Source organism: Dasypus novemcinctus, chromosome 31 (genome assembly GCF_030445035.2).
Source record: "Dasypus novemcinctus isolate mDasNov1 chromosome 31, mDasNov1.1.hap2, whole genome shotgun sequence".
In the NCBI taxonomy this organism is placed as follows: domain Eukaryota; kingdom Metazoa; phylum Chordata; class Mammalia; order Cingulata; family Dasypodidae; genus Dasypus; species Dasypus novemcinctus.
In genome coordinates this window covers 25,006,334-25,030,398 of record NC_080703.1, presented here as the reverse complement: position 1 = coordinate 25,030,398, position 24,065 = coordinate 25,006,334, and the positions used below count along the sequence as shown (strand labels likewise).

At 49.4% G+C, this 24,065-nt stretch overlaps 1 protein-coding gene, 1 long non-coding RNA gene and 1 other non-coding gene across 3 annotated transcripts in view; 2 read left to right on the top strand and 1 right to left on the bottom strand.

Annotated features, from left to right (window-relative positions):
- The first annotated feature begins 8,516 nt into the window (after positions 1-8,516).
- Positions 8,517-21,167, top strand: LOC131277031 (uncharacterized). The gene is made up of 2 exons (XR_009184224.1): positions 8,517-8,685; positions 19,727-21,167. It is a non-coding gene; the product is annotated as an uncharacterized lncRNA (long non-coding RNA).
- Positions 11,924-11,985, top strand: LOC111767262 (U7 small nuclear RNA). Its single transcript, XR_002799128.1, has one exon. It is a non-coding gene; the product is annotated as a U7 small nuclear RNA (small nuclear RNA).
- The window catches only part of CMTM6 (CKLF like MARVEL transmembrane domain containing 6), a 21,169-nt gene continuing 17,976 nt past the window's right edge, over positions 20,873-24,065 (bottom strand). Inside the window, exon 4 of the mRNA XM_004471110.5 lies at positions 20,873-23,755. Within this exon, the coding sequence (XP_004471167.1) occupies positions 23,618-23,755 (138 nt within the window). The 3' untranslated portion in view covers positions 20,873-23,617. The remainder of the gene's footprint in view (positions 23,756-24,065) is intronic.

Below are 24,065 nucleotides of genomic sequence, written 5' to 3'. Positions count from 1 at the left end.
GTGGCAGAAGAGTCTATTAAACTAGAAGGCAGCTGCAAAACCCTGCTTCAGACATGGTGCCCGGGCCGAGCCTGCATCCAGCACCCTGGCCCAAACGGACCGCGTGCCCTCTGCGTGCTCCCTGCTGGGCCACCAGACTGTGCCTCTTCTCTCCATCTTAGCCGATGGCAATAGGGTAGAGTTTCAGGATCTAGGTGAACATACACCTTTTTTTTTTTTTAATTATTTATTTTTAAAAATTACATTCAAAAAATATGAAGTCCCATTCAACCCCACCGCCCCCACCCCCCACTCCCCTCACAGCAACACTCTCTCCCATCATCATGACACATCCATTGCACCTGGTAAGTACGTCTCTGAGCATCACTGCACCCCTAGTCAGTGGTCCACATCATAGCCCACACTCTCCCACGTTCCATCCAGTGGGCCCTGGGGGGATCTACAATGTCCTGTAATTGTCCGTGAAGCACCACCCAGGACATCTCCTCGTCCCGAAAACGCCTCCACATCTCATCTCTTCCTACCATTCCCCAAACCCAGCAGCCACCATGGCCACCCTTCCCATACCCATTCCACATTTTCTCTGTGGACATTGGATTGAACATATGCCATTTTTAATTTATTTTTTTTTCCATTTTTAAAAAAAATGTTACATTCAAAAAATATGAGGTCCCCATATACCCCCCCACCCCCCTCACCCCCAACAACCTCTTTCATCATAGTGACACTTGCATTGCACTTGGTGAACACATCTTGGAGCACTGCTGTACCACATGGATAGTGGTTTACATTGTAGTTTACACTCTCCCCCAGTCCACCCAGTGGGCCAGGGCAGGACACACAATGTCCAGCATCTGTCCCTGCAGTTAATTTATATTTACATCCTCCTCCTTCCTCCCCTGTCATACCAATTTCCTCGTTCAGTGTGGAACAAGGAAGAGGCTTTGGAGGAAGCTGTGGTTGGGATTTACACCGTGACGCTCATCGCCTTGTCCCCAGGTTGCTGCTTCCCTGCTCTTCGGAAGCTGGTGGGTGGGGGTCGAGGAGCAGCTGCCCTGTGTGCTTAACTGTCACGGTCACATCTCCTGGTCCCCGCAGTGCCTCCGGGCAGGTGGTGTCACAGCCATGTTAGAGATGAGGGAAGTGAGGCTCAGGAGCGCAGTGGGGAGTGGGGCTTGGAGTCCAGGCCCACCCAGCTAGCCTCTCCCCCGCGTGGCCCTGCCTAGAATCGGGCTTGGAGACAGCACTGCCAGCTGGGGACCAGATCTGCGTGGGGTAACTAGGGAGGCAGGGCCCGTGCTGCGTCCCAGCCGTGTGACGGGCCAGGGTCCATCTCAGGCCTCGGTGGGTGGGAGCAGGAGCGTGGCCGAGCAGCCCGGTGTCCGCCAGCTCCTCAGGAGCGGGGCCGTCCAGGGGAGGCTTTTCGTGCCGTGTGGGCCTCACGGAGGAACATTCCAGAGGCAGGGCCGGCGTCCCGTCCAGGCAGCCCCTGCACAGGCTGGCTCAGGTGGCGTTGGGGGGTAGCAAGTAGAGGCCCCGTGGTTTCCCGGTGGTGACTCGCCAGCCCTGGGCTGAGCTTCAGCTCCAGGGAGCGAGGAGCTGAGCGCCTGAGCCGCCCGGGTGGGCGAGCAGGTGCCATCGACAGGACGAAGGCCCCTGTAAACGGGGGCCTTAATTCAGCCCCGCGCGCTGACCGGCCTCCCTCCGAGGTTGGATGTCGCAGGTCTGCGCAGGAGCCAGGGATCCGCTCGGCCTGGCACCGGTGTGGCCGAGCCACCCAGGCATCACCTGGGCGCAGGCTAGAAATGCAGGGTCCCGGCCCCCCCAGGGGCTGCAGCAGAGCGACACCTGCATGGCAGCAGTCCCGGGTGGGCACGCACCCGGGTTTTAGGGGTGCGGGTCTGAGGTCGACCTCACCTATGGCGGAAGGAGGTGGGGAGTGGCGTTGGTGGGTGAAGGTCTGAGGTAAGTGCTACTTCCTGCTGCCAAGCACAGCAGCGCCAGGGGACTGACTGCTTTTGAGCAGGGCCTCAGCCCTCTCCTGGCATCTTCGAGCCCTGGACCCTTCTCAGGATCTGGCCACGGCCCCGCCCCAGTGTGTCCTGCGGGGGCAGCCCTAGGACCAGGGCCGAGTCCCTTATCCCCGCCCCAGGTGACAAGTGAGAGCCTGACCCCTCCACTCGCCGGGCGTGGTGCGGGACAGGGCCGGGACGCTGCTCCTGCCGCCCGAGGAGCAGGCCCTGGAGCGAGGCCCGCGCGGGCCTCCTGGTGGCATCCAGGGCCGCCCGGTTTGCTGGCCCGACTTTCCATGGGAGGGGAGAAGGGGACAGAAGATACAGGCCACGAGACCTGCATATTGTGAAGTAAAACATTAGGGGTGGACCCCAGGACTGTTGACACAAGACCAGAACCTTCCACCCCGACGGCCCCACAGAGGCCAGAGGAAACGTCATGACCAGCCCCGGGCAGGCCAGCCCCAGCCCCAGGGGCCCAGGCGGCGAGTGGGCAGTCAAGCCGGGTGGGGCCGGGGGGGTGGAGGGCAGGGCCACCCCGCGGGGCCACCCCGGGCTCTCTGCCAAGGGGCCAACAGGCGGGCAGGGCCAGGGAAGGGGTGAGAGGGTGAGGCTGGCCCAAGGAAGGGTCTGGCCTCGGGGCTACGAGGGGCCCCGAGAGTCGAGGCCACGGCGCGCAGCAGGGCCGTGCCCCCGGCTGGGCCCGTGGGGAGGGCATGGAAGGAGGTGCCCGCCCACAGGGGCTCGCTCACGCCCCCAGACGAGCAGGGGCGGAGGCTCAGAGCGGTGCCCCGGGGCCCCCGTTTAGAGGGGGCGTGGGGCAGCATGAAGGCCCGTGTTTTCGAGGGCCCTGCTGCGGAGAACCTGCACCCAGGCAGTGGCCAGGGGAGGCCCCTGCGCCGGGTTTTCGAGGAGGGGCTGCGTGTGTGCGGGTGGTGCGGGGCCTGGGTGGGAGCCACCGAGCTGGCTGCCCCAGGGCGGAGGGCCTGACGCCTGCCCTGCGGCCCTGAGGAGGAACCGGCCCTGAGGAGGAACCGGGCCCTGAGGAGGAAACGGCGTCTCTCCTGGGGGGGCCTGAGGCCTGGGCCCTGAGGAGGAACCAGGCGTCTCTCCTGGGGGGGCCTGAGGCCTGGGCCCTGAGGAGGGAACGGCGTCTCTCCTGGGGGGGCCTGAGGCCTGGGCCCTGAGGAAGAACCAGGCGTCTCTCCTGGGGGGACCTGAGGCCTGGGCCCTGAGGAGGAACTGGGCGTCTCTCTTGGGGGACCTGAGGCCTGGGCCCTGAGGAGGGAACGGCGTCTCTCCTGGGGGGGCCTGAGGCCTGGGCCCTGAGGAGGAACCGGGCGTCTCTCCTGGGGGGGCCTGAGGCCTGGGCCCTGAGGAGGGAACGGCGTCTCTCCTGGGGGAGGCCCTCGGTGACGCCCGCGTGCCACGTGCTGCAGCCAGGGGCTGGCAGGTCACCTGGGGGCACTTGGCCTGCTGGGCCCTCACTGAAGAGGCCCCAGGGGAGGAGGTGAGGGGCCAGGGGCCAGCTGTTCCCCAGGCCGCCCACCTCCCACCTCCAGGCCTCCCTTCTGGTGGGGAAAGGAAACCTGGGTTGCCATGGAAACACAGGTCCTCCACGCCCTCCTCAGTAACCACCACTTCCCCCCTGACGGCGGTTTCTGAGCTGCATCCCCAAACCCTGAGGGTGCTTCAGGGGACGCCCCCAGGTCTGATTCTGGGTGTAAAAAGCATCTGGATTCTGGGTAGAAAAAGCACCTGGACACCTCTTAAGCCCACGCTCTCCTGTCATCCAGAGGGCGCCCCCTCCGCCCGCGGCCACGCCAGGGGTGAGGCGAGCTGCTAAAAGCCACCTGCCCCCGCCCAGGCGGGCCGCCCTCCGGCCCCGCACAGCTACGTGGAGGCCCCGCAGGCCTGCGGTGCCCGCCTCCCGCCGCTCACCTCAGGCCTCTGTTCTCACTGCCTCAATAAGTAAAGGGCATAGAGTGAATGTTCGTGACTCTTAATCCCTGTTGAGTGTAAACGATGGGATATGACTTAGATCACATGGGGGCATTTCTATGCATTAAAAAAAGTAGAAAATAAGAAGACTGGGAAACGGCTAAGATGAGGGAGCGCAGGCTGGCGCTGGCGGGGAGAGGCCGGTCCTGGCTGGAAGGGGTGCAGGCTGGGGAGGCCGCCTCCTGAGCACCTCGGGTGGAGCCCCTGAGGTCCTGGGAGGAGAGAGAGGCAAACTGTGACCGTTAAGGCTTTATTGTCATCCTCTGTATACATAAAAACTATGCAAATGAGAAAAGACCGTAATTAACTCCCCACGAGCTGTGCAAAATACAGCCACGGTAGGAAAGGGGCCAGGTGGCCCGGCCCTGAACGGTGGGGGCAGAGCCGGGACACCGCACACCCAGCAGGGAGCTGAGCGGGACTCCCCCCGGGGCCCCCCGGGGCAGGGGTGACCGCGGGGGCGGCCAGAGGCCCCGCGACCAAGACAAGTGGGCGTCTGAGTTTTGATGACGAGCTGGCCTTGTTCCTAAGTTTTGCACATGGTTTTAAAAGCCACACCACAGGCAGAACAAAACCCGTGGGGGCTCAACGGGCCCTCGAAGCCCCGGCGCCCCAGGTCTCAGCAGCCCCCGGGGCACTTGGCGACGTCGGGGCGGAAGGAGGCCGAGGCTGCCGGCGGCGGGCAGCTGCTTCCTCCCGGGACCCCGGGGAGCCAGCCGGGTCTCCCGCCAACAGTCGCCGGGGCCCCTCCCGCCCGGCACGCCCCTCTTTTTGCGAAAACAAAGCCCCGCGGTGCAGGTGGCGCCCGCGCAGGGGCCGCGGGGCTGGTGTCGCCGCGTCGCCCGCGCGCCCTCTGGTGGCCGAGCGGGGAGGACGCGGCGCTCGACCCGTGGGCAAGGAATTCGTTCCCCTGCGAAGGACACAACTGGGGGAAAGCGAAAGGTTGGAAAAAGGCATTCCCTGCAAATAGTAACCAAAAAAGAGCGGGAGTGGACCAGATAAATGTAAGATAGCAACATTATAGCATAGGAACAATAATTACTCAGTAAAACCGGCAAATTGTTCCTGTGATCAGTATTCTGTAATTTTTTTCATACAAAATAAACACTTGCTTTTAATTGAAAAAAAAAAAAAGACTCATGGGTAGCAGTGAATGTCTTGGTTTGTTTGTCAGGGGTCGGAAAATAGAAAAACCAGAAGACTGGGGACAGGGACCTCTGAGGGAGAGCCATGTAGGTAAAGCTATGGGAGTGGGCATAAGCTTTGAACTGCACGCTAATCCACAAGGGACCTGCATGTTAATCCACAAGGGAACATTCGCCAAGGGAGAGGCACTGAACAGCTGGGACAGAAGGGCTCCGCTGACGTCAGCCAGCTTCAGTCGTTGGTCTCTGAAAGCTGGCACCATGGGCCCATTAACCGGATGCCCGTGGTAGCAGGACTGGAGGTTCTGGCGGACTCAACAGCAAGCGCTCCCGCTCATCGAGGCTGATCTGGCTACTGCCACTGCTGGTGGCAGACCTGCCTGTGGGGGGCTGCATAATGGACTTCGCAGGTATGCCCAAGTGAAGGATCTGAGATGGGGAGATTATCCTGGATTGTCCAAGTGGGTCCAAAATAATAAAAAAGGTGCTTGTAAGAGGAAGGTAGGAGAAGAGAGTGAGTAGTAGGAGACATGATGACAGAAACAAGAGGCTGGAGTGATGGGCAGCAAGCGCCATAAGCCAAGGATTGCAGGCAGCCTCTAGAAGCTGAGAAAGGCCAGGGAACAGACTCTTCCAGAAGGAATGCCGTCCTGCCAACACTTTGATTTTAGACTTCTGATCTCCAGAACTGTAACCGAATAAGTTAGTGTTTTTTAGGTTTTTTTTTTTTCTCTCCCCTTCCCTGCCTTGCCCTCCCCTCCCTCATTCCCCGCCCCCAGTTGTCTGCTTTCTATGTCCATTCCCTGTGTGTTCTTCTGTGACCGCGCCTAGTTTCTTTTTGTTGCGTCATCTTGTTGTGTCAGCTCTCCGTGTGGGCGGCACCATTCTTGGGCAGGCTGCACTTTCTTTCGTGCTGGGCGGCTCTCCTTACGGGGTGCACTCCTTGCGCGTGGGGCTCCCCTACGTGGGGGACACCCCTGCATGGCAGGGCACTCCTTGTGCGCATCAGCACTGCACATGGGCCAGCTCCACACGGGTCAAGGAGGCCCGGGGTTTGAACCGCGGACCTCCCATGTGGTAGACGGATGCCCTAACCACTGGGCCAAGTCCACTTCCCATAGTGTTTTTTAAGCTATTAAATTTGTGGTAATTTGTTACAGCAGCAGTAAGAAACTAATACAGTGTCAGTAACAGAAACCAGCCTGAGTCCCTGATACGGCACCATCCGTCAAGGAGACCCTCCAACACCTGATTGCAGGTGGACTATGTCGAACCCCTTCCAAAATGGAAGGGACAGATTCATTCTAAGAGGAATGGGTAACTTCTGGTAAGGGGTCCGCCTTTCCTGCCCACGGGGTCTCATCCAGCACCACTATCCACGGGCTTACAGAGTTTGATCCCTCAGGTTTGTGATTTCCCTAACCTTAGCATCAGATTAGGGCACGCATGTTACAGCAAAGGGCAGGCAGCAGTGGGCAAGTAACCAGGGATCCACTGGTCCTGATACATTCTGTGCCACCCAGAAGGTGCTGGCCTAATAGCGATGGACTGGCCTGTTGAAGCAGCAGCTGAGGCACCAGCTCAGAGACAATATATGTGAGGATGGGCATCAGCCTCCAGGGTGCTGTGTACAGCCAAGTCCAGGACCGTCACATGGCCCTGTGTCCCAGAGGGTAGAATACATGGGATTGGGAACCAAGAGGTGAGGCAGGGATGGCCCTGCCTTCCACCACCCGCAGGAGCCTCCCTGGAGAACGTGTGCTTCCTGTCCCTGCAACTCTGGGCGCTGTGGGCTTGGAGGTCCTGACTTCCAAAGGGAGAACAGTTCCATCAGGGAACGCAGCGGGAGCCAAACTGAACTTGAAGTTGGTCACCAGCTGGGCTGAGGCTCCTCTTGGGGAGTGACCATCCCGGGAAGGGTCGCTGACCTTGGTCATCTGGAGGGCCTGGGGCTGCTGTTTACACAAGGGGGGGGAGGAGGCTGGGCACTCAGATGACCCCCCGTGGGCCTCTTAGTACTCCCCTGCCCAACCTTGGTGGTAAGGAGACAATTACAACAGCCCCACCCTGACAAGGGCACAGTAAACAGGGCGCTGGACCATACGGGGAGGAGGGGCTGGCTCACTCCACCAGGTAAGCCACCCAGACCCAGCAGAGGTGCTAGCTGCGGGTGAGAAGAACCTAGAATGGAGAGCAGGGGAAAGCTGAGATCATCAGCTGCAGCAGCGGGGCGCGCGTTCATTTCCTCATCTCTCTCACATTTTTTCTGGGAAAGAGAGGCCCACCAGGTCCTGGAGGAGCCGCTCTCGGAACTTCTGTGCAGGTGGGTCTGAGCAGTGTAGGGGTGGGCCACCACCAATGAGGTGCCAGCCCACCCAGATCCACCCTCGAGGTTCTCCCAGCTGCCGGGGAGGTGGTGAACCACTCACTCTCAGCGGCAGCCATCTCTGGACATTGTTTTGGCTGGAGCGTGCAGTTTTGCCCAGGGTCCTATTTTCCAGGGTAGCACATGTGCGCTCTCTGATGCCCCCTAATGAACTTCCTGCAGGCTAGACTATGCCTCAGGATCTGCTTCCCGGGGACCCCAACCTGCCACACTGCGGGTCCTTGGACTCTGCCATGGTCTGTTCCAGGTCCTAGTGTCCACCAGCCCAGGGGTCAGTCGGGTGGCCAAGGGACCTGGTAGGCCAGGACCCCATCTAGGCTCAGAGGTGTCAGCTCTGGGCCCCAGCGGGGTGGGTGGGGAAGAAAGTCGTCAGCCACTACAATTCTCAAACAAGCAGTCGTTTGAGTAAGAGGTGGATTTGAACAAGGGAACAAAACGAAAACCAGCGTAATGAGACCACCAAATGTCAGAGAGAAGGCAGCCCAGAAAAAAAGCTGCACAAACCTATGTACTAATGACTAAAAGCCGAGGACTGCTAGAAATAAAGGCACAGGCAGAGCTGCACTAGCTAGGGGCTGGAAGGGTGTTCAGAAGAGCAGGTGAGCTCGTGCAGGAAGCTGAGTGGATTTGGGCGCTCCTATGGGGCAAAGACCGAAATTTGAGCTGATGTAGTTCAGACTGAAACAAATTACAGCCACAGGACAAGCAGGGCCAAGAATTAAGCATGGGATTGGGTCCCCACTTCACGCCCACCCAGGAGGCACCCAAATATTCCTGAGCCACAGCGACTGGCTGTGGTTTGAGTGTTTTGGTGGTGGGTGTTTTGGTTTGGGCTGTGCCGCCTGCTTCTCCTCTGCCAGGACCTGCTCCCCGCATGTTCTCACTGGGACCCTGCTGGTGCTTACTAAGGGCCAGCCAAATGCATAGCCAAGGACGGTGACTGCCCATAAAGCTTGCGATGCCTAACAGTAGAGATGGTGCCTCTTCCTGGGAGAAGAAAAAGGACTTGGTCTTTTCAGGGGCACTCTGCAAAGCTTCCCCTAAGTCTAACAGAGTGCTTCCCTCCTGTGTTTAAGGAAGGTCTCGCCTACGAAACTTGACAAGAAAGCATCAATGACAAAAGCAGCCACCTACTTCCCAGGTGAGTAGTCTCTGGGATGCCACAGCCACCCAGTGATGGTAAACACCTGGTCGCTCCTAGCAGCGGGTACCCTGTACAACTGGCTGAACTTCAGGCGGGACTTCTGACCATGGAGTTCACCACCCCAACATTTCCTGAACTCTATCCATCCAAGGCTCATGGGCTGTCATTACTGGCCCAGCTGCATGGTCAGGCCTTTGGGCCACCCAGGTCGACTAATAAAGGCATATCATATTGGGTCCCACCTCTCCCCATGGAAACATATTTAATCACAAACTCGGTATTTTATTCTAAAGAAAGGCACTGAACTGAAAACGTCCACCAAACATACGTGGCATCATATCTACTGCAGACCAGTGGACTGTGCCCACCTCCGCCACGGGCACTGCAGTCACCATAAATGATATGCCCACTCCTTACCGTAAAGGATTTGACAGGCCACTCGCAACTCCAAGTACTGAATTCTCTGCTATCGGTAAAACCCTTCAGTGATGAATTCTACAAGGCCAGCTAGTCGTCCATGTATTTACAAGTTGCACAAAGTGACATTCCCGTCTACTTCCCTGAGCTCCTAGGCACTCAAGGGCTTTTGCACCTGCTTTGACCTCAACGGATGGATGGACGAATGGTTCGTTTTGCTCAGATCTATGTGGACAAACTTGTACACTCACTTGTCTTGGGTGGTTCTGCAATGACCCACTCTACCCCATCTTCTTATAACAAAATGGCATCTCCTAGGTCCAGATAAAGGACAACCTGGCTTATCTCTAGGGGGGTAACAGATCTCAACTGATCAGGTGTGAACATGTCTGAGCCCAGGAAGTACCTAGCTACCAAGGAAAGATGAATATGGACACATGTTCTCCCCCTGTCCGGCAGTAACTCCTCACGCTGGTGACTCTGCCATCCCCAGCTAACCAAGCTGCAGAGCCCCAAGGGTCAGGGGTGGATTAAGACAATCTGGGTGGCCCTGGAGGTTCGTTTCCTGCCTGGTTTTGATAACTCCAAAAAGTTAGCACCATGGAAGAAGACAGGAATTCCAGCCCGAGCTCTCGAGAGTCCCCTTTTCTAATAAGCCCAACTCCTCTACTAGGGAGCTTCCATTTTTACATAACTGGATAATTACCCTGTTGCCCGTTCCAACTTCCCACAAACATGAGGAGCACTACGGGGTAGGGTCCCTCTAAACAAGTGATCCAATCATGTCTAGCATAGATTGTGGGATAACAAGAGCATAGAAAATCGTGCTCACTCAACTTTTGTTTACCCTAAGTCTTATTTTTAAAAAAGATTTATCCCCTTTCCCACTGTCTGATCTGTGTCCATTCGCTGTGTATTCTTCTGTGTGTGCCTGTCTTCTCTTTAGGTGGCACCAGGAACTGATCCTGGGATCTTCTGGAGTGGGAGAGAGGTGCCCAATCTCTTGAACCACCTCAGCTCCCTGGTCGGCTGCGTTTCCTATTGCCTCTCCCGTGTCTCTTTTTGTTGCATTATCTTGCTGCGCCAGCTCTCCACTCGGGCCAGCTTGCGGCACAGGCCAGCACTCCTAAGTGGGCAGTTCTCCACTCAGTCCAGCTCACCACGTGGGCCAGCTTGCCATCACCAGGAGGCCCTGGGAATTGAACCCTGGACTTCCCGTATGGTAGACGGGAGCCCAACTGCTTGAGCCACATCTGCTCCCCAAAGCTGCTATCTGTACCATAAGGCACAGTGTCATATTAAATTGAACAGCTCTCCCTATACGTAGAGAACATCCATATTCCATTGTGAGAAGGTATGTGTCCCTGTTGACTCACTCTTGGGTAAAAATATTCTTTAATCAGAGAATGCCCATCAATGGCAGGGACTATCACTTTATTTTGAGGTCACACACTCAAGGAAGTGAACATACGGGTGGGATGGAAGACTGAATACACTAACAGCCCCGACTCTTCATCTCTCCCTCTACCAGGCTTTTTGGCCAGTAACTCTGTAGTACCTTCTCACTGACTCAGGGTTTGATAATTCTAGCAAACGAGATAAAAGAGACCTAAAAAGCACTTATCCTTTGGGGTTTGTCCCTCTTGTCCTGTGCCACTGCCATGAGAACATGCCCAGGCTGGCCTGCTGAAGGGCTGAGAGCCCTGTCGAGGAGGATCAGCTTCCCCAGCTAACAATCAGCTACCCAGAAGCATGAGCTCCCAGCCAACGGCAAGCCTATGCCAAGACATGCAAGCCAGCCCTGCCAAGGCCAGAAGAGTCATGCGGCCCACACCATGACCCACAGGCTCAAAAGCTAATGGTTTTGGTTTTTTGGGGGTGACGCAGAATGCAACATTCTATGTGACAACAGATACGGGAGGCCCCAAGGGTGGCTTAGAATGGTGCAGAATTTTCATCCATGCCACCTATTCCATAGAGGTGGGTTTTATTAATAGTTTCTTTCTCGCTTCCTGTGTAGATTTTAGTTTAATCTGACTAGAGTGTATTACAAGGGCAGGAGTCATGGATTGACATTAGTTTGTCCAGTGCCAAAAGCAAGTCCCAACCTGCTTCTGGTGGAACAATCTTTCTGCAGGTGTTGAAAGCTCTGAACACAGTTGAGAGGAAGAGGCTAACAGGTGGCTGGGCAAGGTACCCGAAGCTGCACAGGTGGTTGAGTTAGAATCTAAGGATCAAATAAAAAGTGCTAAGAGACTGCAAACCTAGAGATCACAATTCTGAATGTTAAAGCAGAACCAACATGAGGAAAAGTCAGTAAATCCAACAAACAAGCTAAGTATTGTCAAAAGAATTTAAGATCTTAACAGAACAATATGGAAAAAAATGTAGTAAACGAAGTTAAAAAACTCAATGCGGGAACAGATGTAGCTCAGTGGTTGAGCGCCTGCTTTCCATATATGAGGTCCTGGGTTCGACCCCCATTAACTTCTAAAAACAAACAAACATACAAATGAAAAACCAACTCTCATTGGGGAGTGGATGGAGCTCAGTGGTCGAGTGCCTGCTTCCCATGTACAAGGTCCTGGGTTCAATCCTCACTACCTCCTAAAAACAACCAACCAACCAACCCTCACTGGACCAGGAGTCCTGCCCCAGTCAAACGGCAGAATAAGATGTGCAGGGCTCCACCCCCCAACAGAGGCTTTGAACAACCAGCAAGAACTGACACTCTTCTCAGAGTTCCAGAAAACAGTTAAAGGGCTGCAGTAACAGGAGGCACACCGAATCAAGACAAGGGCGTCTTAAAAGCTGTCTGCAGTGTTACAGCTCTTTTAGAATTTGTTTAGGAAGTCTTCTGGCTTTAGCCGAAAGACCCAGGGGAATAAATAAGGCTGTATAAGCTCCTGGCGCCCTGGCTGGCCCCTCCCCAGCCCTCGCTGGCTGAGCACAGAGCAGAGCCCGCTCGCGAGCTCGGTGTGAGCATCCCCAATCCTGGTTCCGGAGGAAGAATAACCTTCGTGCACATCCTGGGAGCATGTTTGTCTGGCCATATCTGGTGGTGGCCCGAGGACTCATGGTCCCAGAACTTGCCCTGCCTGGAGGTATCAGCTCAGGGAGTCCCACAGAATCCCCTGGAGGGACTGGAAGCTGTAGGACACGCAGTACAGTGCCTGGAAACAGGAGGAAACTGTTTCTAGGGAAGCGGGGGCATTTGTAACCACATCAAGGAGGAAATTCCTAAGGCTGCACCCGCCTGCCCAAGGTAAGCCGCACAGAAAGGTCAGGGCAGGCCCGATGCTTCAGCCTGGGACTATTCTCTAAACCCATTGTACAGATAAACGCTAAAGGAGAGCACTTGGACAGATCTATCTGCCAGGACTGGGAAAGGTGTTTCCTGTTTTTGTTTTTGTTAGCTCTTGGCATTCAAGGAAAGGGCTGTCATAACACTAGCTGAATACCAGCTGAACAAACAGAATAACAAATGTTATTCATAATCCAGGGATAACCATAAAATACCAAAATGTCCAGTTTCAGCAAAAGGTGGTTTTTTCAAATTAAAGATGTATTTTTTTATTTATTTCTCTCCCCTTCCCATCCCCCCAGTTGTCTCTGTGTCCATTCGGTGTGTGTTCTTCTGTGTCCGCTTGTATTCCTTGTCAGCAGCACAGGGAATGCCTCTTTTTTGTTGTTCTTGCATCATCTTGCTGCATCAGCTCTCCATGTGTGCGGCGCCACTCCTGGGCAGGCTGCACTTTTATTTCATGGGGCGGCTCTCCTTACGGGGCGCACTCCTTGCACGTGGGGCTCCCCTACATGGGGGACACCCCTGGGTGGCACGGCACTCCTTGCGCACATCAGCACTGCGCATGGGCCAGCTCCACACAGGTCAGGAGGCCCAGGGTTTGAATCCTGAACCTCCCATGTGGTAGGCGGACGCCCTATCCATGGAGCCAAGTCTGGATCCCTCAGCAAAAGATTTTTTTTTCTTTCCCCTTCCCTGCCTGCCCCCCAACCAGTTGTCTGCTCTGTGTGTCCATTCACTGCGTGTTCTTCTGTGAACGCCTGTATTCTTGCCAGCGGCATGGGAATCTGTGTCTCTTTTTGTTGCATCATCTTGCTGTGTCAGCTCTCCATGTGTGCACAGTGCCATTCCTGGGCAGGCTGCACTTCCTTTCGCGCTGGGCAGCTCTCCTTACGGGGTGCACTCCTTGCACATATCAGCACTGTGCATGGGCCAGCTGCACACAGGTCAAGGAGGCCCGGGGTTTGAACCTTGGACCTCCCATGTGGTAGGCGGATGCCCTATCTCTTGGGCCAAATCCACTTCCCATCAAATGGTTTTAAAACAGAAAGAAACAGGAAGCAACGGCCCATGCAAAGGCGGGATTAAATCATTAGAAACTATCAACAAGGAGGACCAGAACTGGGACAAACCAGACAAAGACTTTTTTAAAATGGTCCTAAATATGCTCAAATTGCTAAAGGAATACATGGACAAAGAACTATAGGAAATTAGGAAAATGACAGATGAACACAAACAAAATATCAATAGATACTATGAAAAAGAACTGAACAGAGCTGAAGACGACAGTAATGGAAATTAATAATTTCCTGGAGGGGTTCAAAAGCAGATGGGAGCGAGTTCATCAGAGGTCAAACATGTTAGTCTCCTAACCTACCCCGCTTCCACACCAGCTATTTTCATTAACTTCGAATAAAAATAAGCCAACATACTCTACTTGATAAAAATAATAAAATGCAGAAATACACCCAAATTCCTCTAGTAACCAAGAATTCACTTTTTTTAAAAAATGAAGTAATGCTTTTTTTACTTAGATTGCAAACATGTTTTCTATAAAAATTATATATTGATGGGCAATACTCTGTGTTTAGCAAGGTAAAGAAAAGGTAGTGAATAAAAACATAAGAAACCTCAGCAAAGGAAAATATAAAAGTGAAATAAATTTTAGTACTGAAAGAATTCATTACCTGTAATAAAAATTCACTGGACAGTTTTAAGAGAATAATGGAGATGGGGGAAGAGTCAATGAACTTAAAAATAAGTCAACAGACCTCTTATATTTTTTAATGTAACATTTGTGTGATCTATGTATCTTTTTAAAAAAGAGAATAATGTTTAAAAAAAAAAAGGCAGATGGTAGCTGGCACAAGAATCAGTGAACCTGAAAATAAGACAACCAAAACCATCCAGTCTGAGGAGCAGAAAGAAAAAAGAATGACGGAAACGACCAGAACCTGAGGAAGCTGGGGGACACCATCACGCTTAACAAATATGCATCGTGGCAGTCCCAGGAGAGACAGAGAAAGGGACAGAGAGAAACTTACGGCTGAAAATGTCCCAAATTCAGCAAATGACATGAATATACACATCCAAGATGCCCAATGAACTCCCAACAGGAGTTCATTGCTCCTTGTCATTTCCTGGCCCCCACCTCCCCAAGTTGGCTCCCTCATTTGTTTGCTTGTTGTTGTTGCTGTTGTTTTGGGTGTTGTCTGCTCATCGTTTGTTTTCTTTAGAAGGCACCAGGAACCAAACCCAGGACTTGTCATGTGGGAGGTGGGCACGACAGTGCTTGAGCCACATCTGCACCCCCACCATGTCATTTTATAATCAAATCGTTGAATGCCAACAAAAATATGAGAATTCTCAAAGTCACAAGAGAAGCAACATGTCACATACAACGGAGTCTCAATAAGATTAAGGATTCTCAGGAAACCATGGAGACAAGACAGCAGAGAGATGAACTATTTAAAGCTGAAAGCAAACAACTGCAAACCAAGAATTCTGTATCTAGCAAAACTGTCTTTCAAAAATGAGGGAGAAATTAAGATAAACAAAAGCTCATGAGCACTAGACCATACCTACAAGAGATGCTAGAGAGTTCTAAAGGTTGAAAGGACACTAGACAAGGGAGCAAAGCCACATCAAGAAATAAAGATCTCCACTAAGCAAATATAAATGTCAGTAACCATGTGTTGATGGTTTTAACTCTACTTTTACTCCCTTACAGGATCTAAAAAGTAAGTGCATAAAATGTAGTAAAGATACACCAGTGGTTCTGGACTCATAACATATAAACATGTGAATTATGACAAGCACTATGTGAAGGCGGGAGGACAGAGGAGTACAGGAACATAGTTTGTGTACACCACTGAAGTTAGGTTGGTATCAAAGCAAACGAGTGTAGTAGATTGAAGACGTTAAATTTAAATCCCTTGGTTACTAAAAAGGAAAGGTCAGAGAACATGCTAGCTCACAGAGACAAAAATTACAGCACAAGCAACAAAAGGTGGTGGGGGTGGGACGGTGTGATGGAGAACTACTGCTTAGTGGGTGCGGGGTTTGGGGAAATAGGATTTTTGGTAATGGTGAGGGTGCCAAAACACTGTAAACATGAGTGAGCCCATTTTTCAGAATAAATGTTCCCACAATTTAAAATACAATAAAGAGACATGACAAGGAAGTGGATATGGTCCAACAGATAGGGTGTCCGCCTACCACATGGGAGGTCCATGGTTCAAACCCAGGGCCTCCCAACCCGTGTGGTGAGCTGGCCCACGCGCAGTGCTGATGCACGCAAGGAGTGCCGTGCCACGCAGGGGTGTCCCCGTGTAGGGGAGCCCCACGCGCAAGGAGTGCGCCCCATAAGGAGAGCCGCCCAGCGCCAAAGAAAGTGCAGCCTGCCCAGAGTGGTACCGCACAGAGAGCGCTGACACCACAAGATGATGCAACAAAACGAAACACATTCCAGGTGCCCCTGACACAGGCGGACACAGAACACACAGTGAATGGACAGAGAGCAGACAACTGGTGGGGGGAGGGCTGCAGGAAAGGGGAGACAAATAAATAAAAATTAAATCTTTAAAAAAAAGAGAGAGAGAGACAATGGCAGTTAAATGCAATACATAATCCTGGATAGGATCTAATATGGGAGAAGGGACCCAAAAGGACATTTTTGGGACATACGAAAAAATTGGAACACAAACTATAAGCTTTATATCAATGCTAAAATTTCTTGAACTTTATAACTGCACTTAAGGTGATTGCATAAGGGAATATCCATGTTCTTAGGAAATGTACATGGCAGCATTAAATGTTCAAGAAGCATGATGTATACATCCTACACTCAAGTGCTCAGAAAAGGGATTGCTAAATGGATAGACAGGTGACTAGAGGGATTGACAGACTGAACAACAGACAGAATGATATGGTAAATGTGGCAAATTAATAAAATTGGTGGATGTGGGTATCAGGGAGCTGGGGTTATACTGGAATTCTCTGTATGGGGTTTGTATTATTTTTGTAACTGTCATACATTTGAGACTATTTTAAAATTAAAAGTTTAACAAAATAACTCAGTGTACTGGCTAAATAGCAGTTTAGACAGAGTTAAAATTCACTGACTAGGTCAAATAAAGCTTAAGAAAAAATTAGTGTTTGAGGCTACCATCCAGAGTGATGAGATAAGTAGAAAACATGAGAGATGTTAATATGCCAAGAACTCTCAAACTAGAAAGAAAAAACTCAATATGGAAAAAAAAGGATATAAACAATTTACAGAAGTGTGGAACCATAAAAGGTCAATAAACAAATAAAAAGATAATCAGGCTCACTGGCAATATGGGGAATGAAAAACAAAATGAGATAGCACTTTAGTCCCGGACAAATAGGCAAAAATGTTAAGTTGAACTGATGTTAAATACAGGTCAGCAGTAGGGAAACCATCATTTTCAGACTCTGATGGAAATATAAACTGGTAGTACCATTTTAGAGACCCATCTGGAAATATTTTAGCCATGTTCACATTGCACATTCCCTTCAACCCAACTATTTTATTTCAAAGTGAACATCCAATATATAAACTCTTGTGCACAAGAAGAAATTTTCAAGTATGTTTGTTCATAGAAACACTATTTGGGGAAACGGACTTTGGCCCAGTGGTTAGGGCGTCCGTCTACCATATGGGAGGTCCGCGGTTCAAACCCCGGGCCTCCTTGACCCGTGTGGAGCTGGCCATGCGCAGCGCTGATGCACGCAAGGAGTGCCGTGCCACGCAAGGGAGCCCCACGCACAAGGAGTGCGCCCGTGAGGAGCTGCCCAGCGTGTAAAGAAAGTGCAGCCTGCCCAGGAAAGGCGCCGCCCACACTTCCCGTGCCGCTGACGACAACAGAAGCGGACAAAGAAACAAGACGCAGCAAACAGACACCAAGAACAGACAACCAGGGGAGGGGGGGAAATTAAATAAAATAAATAAATCTTTAAAAAAAAAAAAGAAACACTATTTGAAATGGTCAAAAGCTGAAAACTACATTAAAAATTTTCTATCAACTAGGAAATGGTAAATTGTGGCATATTCATACAATGCAATACCACATAGGGCTTAAAATGAAATAGAATTATATGTATCAGGAAAATTTTTTAAAATATTCATTGAGGAAAGCAAGCTAGGAAATGATATATCTAGCACAAAACTGTGCCATACATTATTTATGGATACATCTGTATTTATAGTAGAGACAATAAAACCATTTTTAAGGATAGCCACCAAATTCAGAAGTGTTTACCTTTGGAAAATGAAGAATGAAATTAGAGGTGGCAATACTTGAAAAGTGTAACTTTTTCTTCCTTAAACAAGGGAACCGCAAAGCAAATGCAGCATAATGCTGTAAATCTACCAAATCTGGGTGGTACCTACAACAGGTGCTATTATATTCTGGACTTCCTATGTTTGAAATGTTTCAAAAATTAAAAATAAAAGCAAGCCCCAGTCACCACAAAGAACTCAGCAGCCTCTCCCTGGAGCCCCCAGCTTGCCCACCACTCTGTCCCCGCCCAGCTTCTCCCACCACTGCCTTCCACAGGCCATTTCCACCAAAGAAAAGGAATCCTAGCCAATGGCCGCTGCCCAGAACCTCCACTCTTCCGGCCCCTTTGCTGATGCAAGTGCTTCCTGCTGCTTCCTGCTGGGACTGAGGGTTATATCCATGTAAGAATTCAAGAGAGGGAAGCGGATGTGGGTTCAAGTGATTGAGCTACTGCCTACTCGGGAGGTCCCAGGTTTGGTTCCCAGTGCCTCCTGGAGAAGACAAGCAAGACGGCGAGCTGACGCAACATGAGACGCAAAGAGGAAACACAATGAGAGACCCAACAAAGCAGGGAGCAGCAGCGGCTCAAGCAAATGAGAGCCTCCCTCCCACATGGGAGGTCCCGGGTTCAGTTTCCAGTGCCTCCTAAAGAGAAGATGAGCAGACACAGCACACAGCACAGACAGCAAACACAAACAACGAGGATGGCAGAATAAATAAATCTTAAAAAAAGAATTCAACAGAGAAATGGCAGGAAGGGGCCCCCCCACCGTCCAAGGGAGCCCTGATGATTAGGCGAAAAAGAAACTCCTGAAGGAGTTTAAAAGGCAAGTGCCTGCCATGTAGCATAATGGAGCATCCAACAGACAGAGAAGTGATTCAGCTACAGGTTGACCAGCACAAGAACATATGCCAGCTCCTTGCAGGGACTGGACTGGCTAAGACGACCAGCTGAAGAGTCACGGATTTTAAGTGCTTATGGCGCACTGTGAGGACTTCCTTGCAATACGTAGAAAACTTCCCTTCTGACCCTTGTCACAAGTGTAAAAACCTTGCAGCCTGAATAATGTAACCACGGGGGTCCTCGTTTACGTGGCCTCGTGTAACTGCTTCATGCAATGAACTGACGAGCGCCAGGCTGCCTCGTCCTGAAGGCCCTCATTTCAGCAGAGGTCAAGTGGCAGGCGCCTGGCAGCGCCCAGCAGAAACCAAGAGTTCACAGTGATGCTTCAGCCAGGCCCAGAGCCCAGGACCGCAGGCGGCTATTATTGGCCAGTAGCGCGTGGCCCGGCCTCTGCAGGGTGCTCAGCCCTGAGAGGTGGTCAGGCCTGGGTGGAACTAAGAAAAGACGGGGTGAGGCAGCCTCAGCAGCGGTACCCCGAGGAGAGACGGCTGGAGGCCAAAGAAAGAGCCCCCGGTATCTGAAAGCTGAGAAGGTGGGCAGAGCTTAGCGAGACCACCTTCCCTCCAGTGGGGCGATGCACCGAGGTCTTTCTAGACATAACAGCCTAGCTAAGGGCTGTCCAAACAAAGAGCCCCTGGAATTTGAGGCCGACCTGCTACCAGAGCCAAACTTTTGGCAAGGGAACAAATTTCAAACTGATGTACTGGTCACAAAGCTAGCTGTAGAGCTTACATTTTATTTGCAGCAGCTGCCTGACGCCATGTGCTGTAACAAAATGGGGGTTTCCCCTTCAATTTTAGTATTATGTAATGTATTTAAATGAAACTTGTTTCCAGAAACACCTGACTGAAAAAATAATACAAACTAAAAACAAAAGCAGCCAAATACAAAGCTATCTGGGGGAAAACAATACTTCCCACCTTTTAATAACAATTTTCTATGATACATGTTACATGAAGAATTAAAATTTAGTCTAAAAAATAAAACTAGTTTGTTTTCATTTTCATTTTATTTCTATTTTGTCTTGGGGGTAGTGAGGTCTACAAAAATGTCTTAGATTGATGATTTAATTTCTTATGAAAGCATCGCCAATTTTCTTTCTCCTAGTGAGGGTACAGTCCTTACATGCTATGACGGACACTGCTCACTCCCCAACCCAAGGACCGTTTTCCTGTGCAGATGGAACCACTTTTGTTCAAGGGTCAGAAGACTATGCTTCAAAGGGTACCCCCCATCATAACGGAATGGGAGAAATCCTGACTCCTTGAAGGCAATCACCGTGGTTCCACCCGCCATGCCAACAACTGGCCTGGGAATGGCCATTTAATGTATTCTGACTAACAGTCAAGGAGGTCATGTTCACCAAGGGCTTCCGCAAAAGGAAACACCTTTGAGAGAGACAGAAGTCCTCTTAGTTCCTTCTCTTCTGACGGTTGGATATTTTGTGCAAGTGGACGATGTTGCTACCTTCTTGCTACACCATAAAGGGTCAATCCTGGAGACAAAAACACAAAAAGCAGAAGGATGGGCAGACACGCGGGAAGAACTTGGGTCCCTGATGACACTGCCGAGCCACTGAGTTTGCCAGCCGTGAAAAACACCCTACCCAGACTTCTTGTGAAACAAATTTTCCTTAATATTTGAGACACATTATACAGGTTTCCTGCTCCTGGAAGCTGTACACATATTGATACAGTGTGCTTTAATCAAAAGGAAACACAAAACCCTGAAGAATGTACAAATTCCAGGGAGTTCTTGGTAACAAATAAAGACCTTGTTGTTCTCACACAGGCTGGAGGCAGGAATTTCGCAAACTATACAAATACTTGTAGCTTTACCAGAACCACCCAAGTTTTGCTTCACACTCTCCCAACCACTGAACTCTCCAAAGGAGAATGTGCCTATTTTGTTTTTAGCATTGTGTCTAAATGTGACATAAACATTTAGAATTGTGGTGGAGAATCCAAATTTGTTGTTCTGAAGTATCTGAAGGAGTGCAGCTCCTAACTTTCCTTTGTAACTCTTCATACACGGCTTCTTAAAAATGTTTGATTGTATATTCCAACTTTGCAACAAGAGAGAAAGCTCATGTGTAGAACTGGACTTGTTTCTTTTCTACCTTCTCCCCATGCCTATGGAAATTCATTCTCCAATATTCCATGTAGGTACTCAACAATGCTGTAGAACCAACTCCCAGAACTCTGGAAAAAGCTATAATCTAAACATCATGCTGCTGTAATAATTTACCAACTATAAGGGTATGAATGTTTTAATTGATTTTTAAAAGATTACAAAATTTGACATTGAAAGAGATTAAAAAAAAAACAGACACGATTTAAGTTGGCAAATACAAAATGATTGGCTACAAACAATTTAAAAATATATTTCCCAGTCCCCAAATAGAACATTAATTTAGCAATTATACAATTTTTGTACCATGAATGTATTTCCCTTATAATTCTTAAGAACCATTCTAAACACTGTATTTGTATCAAATACAACAAACCAAATTTATCAGCGTTATTAATAAAAAATTTTTTTTAATTTACTAAGTTTGTTCTTTTCTGTAACTGTTGTTTTTGGGTCCCAAGTTTTGTTTAAACTTTTTATTTACCACAATGGTCCAAATTTATTGAGTTTATTGAATTTGCCCTCCCTTTTCTGTACACAACAGTGGTTTTGGGTCCCACGTTTTGCTTGAACTTTTTGTTTACTGTAATAGTCTTTTTCACTCCTAATTCCTTCCACAGAAGAGAAAAGGGAGACTAACCAGTCATAGATTCCATCACAAGGAATGTGAAGGAAGGTTCTACAGTGAGTAAAACCACCAGTGAATATAATATCTTAGGGAAAAGGAAAGAATTAAGTGGCCAGCTAAGAGGTCCCTGCTGCACCAATGAAACAGATGCAGGAGAAACCTCAGAACAAGCAGAGCTTAAGCTCAACGCCAGAGGTCAACTAAGGCTATGTAGGTCAAGCTCAACCAAGCCCAGTGCATGGGTGGGGACCCTGAGGTAGCGCAGATGGTTTGCTGTGAATTCCAGCTGGATCTAAATGACATTTAAAATGACAATGATACAGTTTGATGTGAAATTTCAGAACTTGCCCATCGCAAACTGGTTATCTTTGAATCAGTCTTTCTTTTTGGACCCAAGATCCAGGCTATTTCTCCTGTCTTAGATGACATACCCAGTAAAAACAGTCTCCATGACGGGTTTCATTATCTCCCAAGTAGGTGGTGGTGACATCACCATTAACACTAGCATCCAAGCTCTGATACAAATTGATAAGGTCCTGAATCAGTAAGTCAGAGCTGAAGTGCTTTCTGACCATACTGAACCATTTCTGAGAACCACATTAGCCACATTCACGCAGCTAAGACCCATCGACAACACAGAACCGGCAGATGAGAAACTAAAAAGAGGGTGGGGTCATTAAACTATATTGCTGGAAATGTGATTCCACCACTTCTGATAGAAATTGTTGCCTGGAGACTTCCACCCAAGTCCTGACGGACGTGAGGCATGGACTCATCACTTACTAGTGAACAAAAAACCGAGGACAAGAAAGGTCTAGTCTGTGAACCACTTGGTAAGAAAGGCCCAACCCCAAGTGCCCTATTTGTTTGGCTCTAGGACAGCCTGCTAGCAATGGACAATTCTTCCAAATTATCAGAACTTGTTATGAAAGCTCCTGAGTAGTTTGACTACTCCCTTATACAGGTATGAACCTGGACAGGATTCTCTTGATATTCTTTCTAAAGTTCTCCTCTAAAGAGAAACTAGAGCAATGCCTATGTGGGAACAAGGACCTAAAAAATCCTGCTGCACACTCTGTACAATTAAAAGGGCCCAAGATTCTGGACCACTGCCTAACAGGAGAGTGAGCACCAGAGGGTCACCTCTGCCAGGTGATGATGTACCCGTATGGTCCATGGTGATAAGGAGACAGAGAAGCATCCTGAATAGATGAAAAAGGCCTCAGTGCCTGACTTCTTAGTCAGGGTTTTAAAAGAGAAGACTGGCTCCAAAGAAAGCACTAAAGAGAGCTGAGCAGAGCTGACTGATATACGCAGAAATAATCAGATGCCAACTGCCAACATGGGAATGGACCATTTTCTAAATCACAGTACTAATTCATCTCTTCAGATACTTACCCAGTGTGTTTTTATAATTACTTTCACTGTATTGGGCAAAAGGTATATCTTTTTTATCTTTGGTCCTTAGGCCTCATAAGTTTCATTTTTCTATGTGCTACATTATATAACAGTTTTTCTTAAACTTGATATCAGCAATTAAAGTACAGTATAAACATGGGGTTGCTTATGTTGTTTTTACACACATAAAATACCAGCATCTCCCATATATAATTTATATTAGGCTATATAAATGTCTCAAAGAGTTAGCAATAATTATCTGAAAATGTCACAATGTAGTTTTAAGGCTGAGTGAGATACAGTAAAAAAACCGATACAGTAAAAAAACCGAGGCCAACATTTTAACTATTGATCTCTTAAGTATATGTTAAATTTCAGTGAACAGAACATAATCTGATCACTGTCTATTTAGTTTCTTTTACTAATAAACTCATAACTAAGCAAGTTAATTTAAAAACAAAAAATTTCTTATAAGAAGCATAATCAGGCTGCTTATACAGCTATAAAGCATTATTTGGAAGCTAAGCCTAGTAAAATGTTCTAAAAGAATAACAAAATAATTTATCATCAGTTATTCTGTATGATTTTAAAAATATGTCCTTCCCATGCAAAAAAAAAAAAACCACCACTTAAGTTTCAATCATTACAACAACGAAAAACCCCTCTGGTCTCATTTGTGGCAATTGACACACAGTCCAATATTAACACCAACTGCCTTCCTGCCCTTCCCCTCATGCTCCAAAGGAAGTGGTTTAAATTACCCAAATTCTACAGGAGCTTCTGCCAGAGTTTGAGCATCAGGCAGAGTCACTACCTTAGGAAACACCTGTTCACAGGAGTCTTTAAGCATTAAGTGGTTCAGTGAGGGCTTCAGACCTAGGGTTATTCTCAGGTTTTCTCAGCTCAGACTTCTGACATCTTCCCGGAAGCATAATGAAAAAGTCAATTAGAAACATGAAGCTTGCCAAAAATCCAAACACCTGGGAAGGAAAAAGGAAGAAAAGTTAAATGAGGAGTTCTGGAATATAATCTCACGCTTGCTATTTAGCCCTGAGAGTGCTTCATGCAAACAAGATGATTCATCAGTTTCACATTCTACTCAACTCTTTGGCTATACAATTTTTTTTAGCTCACCAAAGAAATAGAGCAAATGTTGCAAAAAAATTTCCAGGATAAGGACTATTAGTCAAAGTTCTGCTGAACAAGGCTAACAGCTGAAAAGTTAAAATCCTATAAAATGATAAAAAACACAGGATTGTTAGTGAATGACCCATAGATGTGACCCAAGAA